The sequence below is a fragment of the Arachis stenosperma genome, chromosome 2, assembly GCF_014773155.1.
Source record: "Arachis stenosperma cultivar V10309 chromosome 2, arast.V10309.gnm1.PFL2, whole genome shotgun sequence".
NCBI lineage: Eukaryota > Viridiplantae > Streptophyta > Magnoliopsida > Fabales > Fabaceae > Arachis > Arachis stenosperma.
The window spans coordinates 11,987,680-11,992,797 of record NC_080378.1 but is presented as its reverse complement, the minus strand read 5'-3'; the positions used below and the strand labels follow the sequence as shown (position 1 = coordinate 11,992,797).

Sequence of the window (5,118 nt, the reverse complement as noted above, 5' to 3'; positions counted from 1 at the left end):
TGGCTGGGTATTCAATGTATACAGAATTATCTAATACAGTCATGTTTTCAGTAATATCCTTAACTTCTTCAAAAATTTTTGAAAGATTTATAGTAAGTTCCTTCAAAAATGATTTTTTGTCTCAGGTGTCTTTTTTTTTCAGCTATGCACACATTTTCTAATTCTTTAGTATCTAAATTTGAACTAGATATACTTGTCCCTGTAATCATTAAAAATAATACATCAAGTACTTTATATTATAAAAAAAAAAATTAATGTATCCTTGGATTCAAATGTATCACTTGGAGAGGAAAGAAAATCTAGGAAGTGCTTAAATGCAGGCTTTGGTTATCTGCATCATTTGGGAATTAATGATAATATAACACTCAGTACTTGTGGTGATGCAACTTTTGCTGCACTTGCAAGCCAACTTGATCACCAATCTACAGCTGACATTGCAAGCTGTTTCTTTGGTGTTCAAGGACTTCTTGGGCCTCCATGTATGAACATTTTTAAATTATTTTACAATAGAATAGTTGCGATGCTCTCCCCATTTGGCTCTCTTTGAATACATGAGTTTGTACATGTGCTAATGCTATTACATACACAATTACGTATACAAGTCTTGATATATTGTGAAGCAATATTCTAGATTCTCCTCATCTTCCCACTTTAATAAGCAATGATTGCGAAAATCCCCTTATGGTTGGCATGTTAAAGGATGAACGGAAAACTGTAGGAAATGGCAGGTTTCTGATGTATGAGTACATGGGAAATGGAAGCTTGAAAGATCATCTTCATGGTATGCCTCTTAGTATCTAAACATTATTTTCAATGGTACATTTAAGATATTATTTGGTTGGATTTAAAAGGACACCTCTATCTATATATTGTTTTCGATAATAGTACACTTTAAGATATTACTATTTTGCTTTTCTGCATCTTTTTCTAATAACAATTATCTATTCAACAAAATAATAGCCTTAGAGAATTGTGGAATGCAGCTCAATCTATTAGCTTGTTGTGCAGCTCCTGGTAGAACACCGCTAAGTTGGTGAACTAGAATCCAAATTGCGATTGACGTAGCTAATGCATTGGTACATATGATTGATTAGTTTAATATCAAGCTTTAATATCTTGGTATTTTTATTGTTGAATCACACTTTGCCTTTGCATCGTCACATGCAGGAGTACCTTCATTTATATTGTGATCCTCCTTTGTGCCATAGAGACATTAAGTCTAGCAACACTTTGCTGGATGAAAATTTTGTTGCTAAGGTGGGATAACTATTCATCCTCTTTTTTCAGAACTGCACAAATTTTATGATGCAGTCATAGACACCTTTTAAGCGTTAATTGATTCTTTTTTTTTTCCTGTGACACATCGTTTCACCTTGCACAGGCATCAAAAAATGGTTCGATATGCTTTGAACCTCTAAACACTGAAATCCGAGGAACTCCAGGTATAAAATTCTTCTGATGACCAGTTGTGAATCTTATAATTTATGATAGAATTCAATCTACAACTTGAATCATGCTTCAAATTCTAAGTTGATAATGAGAATGATAGGAAAAGGGAAGTACAGAAGATACTACTTTACATTTCTTCCAAGTAGCTGGTAGGTTGCAGAGGCAAGAACTAAAGACAAGGAAACTTTAATACAGATTCAAAATACATGCGGGACAGTGACAATAAAAAATACACACATGTTCCCAGCGTATCCTTCTTTTTTAAAAATATTTTAAGTTAAAAACACAAGGCAACAATTTGCTTTAGCATTCTAACCCCCCATTGGAGCAAGGAACTTCCTCTTGCTTCCTGGTTCCTCAACCAATACTACAATATCATTGACTTTCTCAAACAAATCCTCCAACTTGTTCACTCCAAGTCTCTGATATTCCAATTGTCTCTTGTACCTTTGTTGGTATATATCCTCAAAACAACCTAGGAATATTCGACACGAGTAGCTGACTAGAATCTCTTGAAGCTCGAACTTGAACTGCTCAAGAGCACGGTCATTGATAGCTGCTCTCCTTTGACTGCCCTTTCCTACACAATTTCTCTCGTCATGTTCTTCCATGACTAGTCTTTCTTCATCTGAGAACTCATCTGAAGAGCCACCACCGGTGACAGTATTCGTATTCTCTTCTGGAAGCCCCTTTCCTTTCTTGTCTTTCTTTGCTAGAGCCAATGGGGGAGCGCTCGGGCCTACCTTGAAGTTTCTGAGATACACAAATTTACGTTGACCTTTCCCTTCCACTGCCACTGTATCACCCATCTTCTTGAAAAGATTGACTAACTTAATTGCTCCATAATCAGATACATAAAGAGTTCTTCCATAAGCTTTCTGATACTCTGTTGGAACTCGAGCCAGAGGCAGGCACCCTCCAGAAAGTTCAAGCAACTTTACCAAGTGGCCTTTGAGAACATTTAAATCGCTAGACATAGGGCCCCAAAGCTGGCCTTCATTATTGTCACTAGAAGGCATAGATATTCCTGAAACATCAATCATCCCAGGTGGAAGGCTGTGTGATCTCATAGTTGTCGGTAAGCCAGCCATGTTCGATGCGGTACAATTGTATTCAGATAGAGATTGTGAAACCATAGAGAAATCCCTTGAGTTATATAATCTCTGTGACATCCCTCTATAAACTATTGCTTCTTCCTCATTTTGTCCCTCGAAGTTGTCATTAATATGGCACCCCATCAAATATCCAGCAACCTCAACTGAACCTCCACGAGGTGGTACTAAAGCCTTTGCCGGGGGAACAAATCCTTCTCCACGAGCAACGCTAGGCCAATCCCAGACAAACTTTCCGGCATTGCATAAAGCAGATGAAACACCCACCCCAGAAGGGATGACAAGAATTATAGTGTATCCCCGTTGTCCAAGAATGTGAAGTGCTCGGGCAAAGTCAACGTCTCCAGATATTAGCATAATAGATGATGGGGGAGGGTTGTCAAGAGCAAATAAAAACATGTCAACCAAGATTGCTTTATCAGCAGCATCTTTTCTCCCATTAGGAACATCAATGAGATTAACACCAGTTCTTAGACATCCCTCTCTAAGTCGCTTAGGGAAAGCGTTGAAGTCACCATAAGCAGAAAATACCATAACAGTTCCTTGAATTACTGGATGCACTTGCAACGCCATCCTTATATTTCCTGCTACGTCTTCAGGGCGGACATCACTTGGAACAGGACAGTTTTCAATGTCCCAAAGAATAGCTACTGAACCATCAGAGGAGCTATGGGGCTGTTGACTTATAGGGGATTGAAGTATGTTACCATTTAATTCAGTGATATCCTTTCCCTTGTGTTCCAAAGATTCAGACAACATTACGGCCATTGGTTTAGTTGGAGTAGCCATCATTTTCAAAGAAAAAGCAATCAGAAGTTCCTGCACAAAATGGAAACAGTGAGATATCATTAAACAGAACAAGTCACCACAAACATCTCAGAACATAGTGATATAAAAGGCCATTGCATAAGCCCCCAAAACAAAATCCCCCATTGCATAAAAGGTTAACAAGGAAATAAAACATGTTTTTTTTTGTTGAAATGGTAACACAAAATAGGGGAGGTAGTCCAAGAAACAGTTAACAATCCGAAAATTGTAGAAACTAATAAGCACTACTGTGTCATCAAAGACTTCCTCCCTTGTAACCAAAAAAGTGAAAAAGACAGTGCCAAAGCAAGCTGAGGCTGATTGATACATCATAAGTAACACAAAGCGAATCAATTGCTGTTAAGGAAGTAAAACTAGATCACTAACAAGTTTCTACAATGATTTCCCACCAACACAGCAACACTCATATCTATGCCATTAGTTCAGTTCAAGCATATACATAATCACGGCATATCAATTAGAACACTGTGACGAAACCAACTCCACATTGAATATCCTAAGTTCCCAACCCTCACAATGAACTAACATTATAAATAAATTGGATAAGACCTAGATTAACCGTCTCCATTCCCCCACAACAAAAAGACTTTACTTTATGCAACTTCTAAGGTCTAAACTTAATCCACACGAAAATATGTGGAGTCAAATTAAGAAGTTCTGCAAATCCAAAAACAAATCAAGAATGAAAAGTAACCAAGGTAAGAGAAACATTAATCCTTTTTTTTTTAAATTCTGTTCTTGCACAAAAATTGTAATAACCAGCAAGACGAAAAGAATTAAAGCTTTGCTAGGTAAAAGAACATAACTGAACAGGCATAAACTATAAGATGTAAGTAGGTAACTAAATAAATAAAATAAGAAAATAATAAGAGAGAGTACCAATTAAGTAGGAGAACGACTGAGGTGAGTTGAGTAGGAGAATAATTGAATCAGATATGAGGAGGTGAATCCTTAGGAAAGTGAAAATCTAATTGAAAATCCTGAAACAAATAATTAAATTGAACGATCAAACAAGGAATCCCAATCAATGATGATCATTGTTTTGTCCCAATAAGATGCAAAACCCACCCAAGAAGAAACGGGAGAGGAGAAACCTGGTTGGGAGACAGCAAGAAGGGTTGAAAGTGGAAAGAAATTAAGGGTTTGGGTGGGTTTCTTTATATGTTTTTAATTTTATTTTTATTTTTATCTTTATCTTTATTTTTATAATATTAAAAATTTTTAGATTTATATTTATAAATTATAAATTACTATTTATTTAAATTATTTTTAAATTTTAAATTATTTATTAGGATTATTATATTTAAGTTGTTATTTTTTAAATTTTAAATTATTTTATTTAAATTATTATTTTTTAAATTTTATTGATTTTTTTAGTATTATTTTTTAAATTTTTGTAAATTTTTTTCAGTAATATAAACAAAGAGCTCATATGCTAACATGAAATTCATATGTTGAGTATGAGAGTTTATTTGCTTAGATATTGTTATTAAAAATTTTTAAATTTATATTTATAGATTATAAATTATTATTTACTTAGGTTGTTATTTTCAAATTTTAAATTATTTATTTGAGTTGTTATATTTAAGTTGTTATTTTTTAAATTTTAAATTATTTTATTTAGGTTGTTATTTTTTAAATTTTAACATTATTTTTTTAAATTTGTTAATTCTTTTTAGCATTATTTTTTAAATTTTTGTAGATTTTTTTCAAAAATTGCAGCTACATA

General features: G+C 34.1%; 1 protein-coding gene across 2 annotated transcripts; it reads right to left on the bottom strand.

Annotated features, from left to right (window-relative positions):
• Positions 1–1,514: 1,514 nt before the first annotated feature.
• On the bottom strand, positions 1,515–4,507 carry LOC130962261 (uncharacterized). 2 transcript variants are annotated; one of them, XM_057888430.1, is made up of 3 exons: positions 4,458–4,507; positions 4,269–4,369; positions 1,515–3,380 (listed from the first exon to the last, which is right to left on the bottom strand). In XM_057888430.1, the coding sequence occupies exon 3, from the start codon at positions 3,351–3,353 to the stop codon at positions 1,761–1,763; it is 1,593 nt and encodes a 530-aa protein (XP_057744413.1). In that variant the 5' UTR covers positions 3,354–3,380; positions 4,269–4,369; positions 4,458–4,507; the 3' UTR covers positions 1,515–1,760. The 2 variants fall into 2 exon arrangements, with proteins under 2 accessions (XP_057744413.1, XP_057744414.1); XM_057888431.1 differs by having other exon boundaries at positions 4,484–4,506.
• Positions 4,508–5,118: the final 611 nt, after the last annotated feature.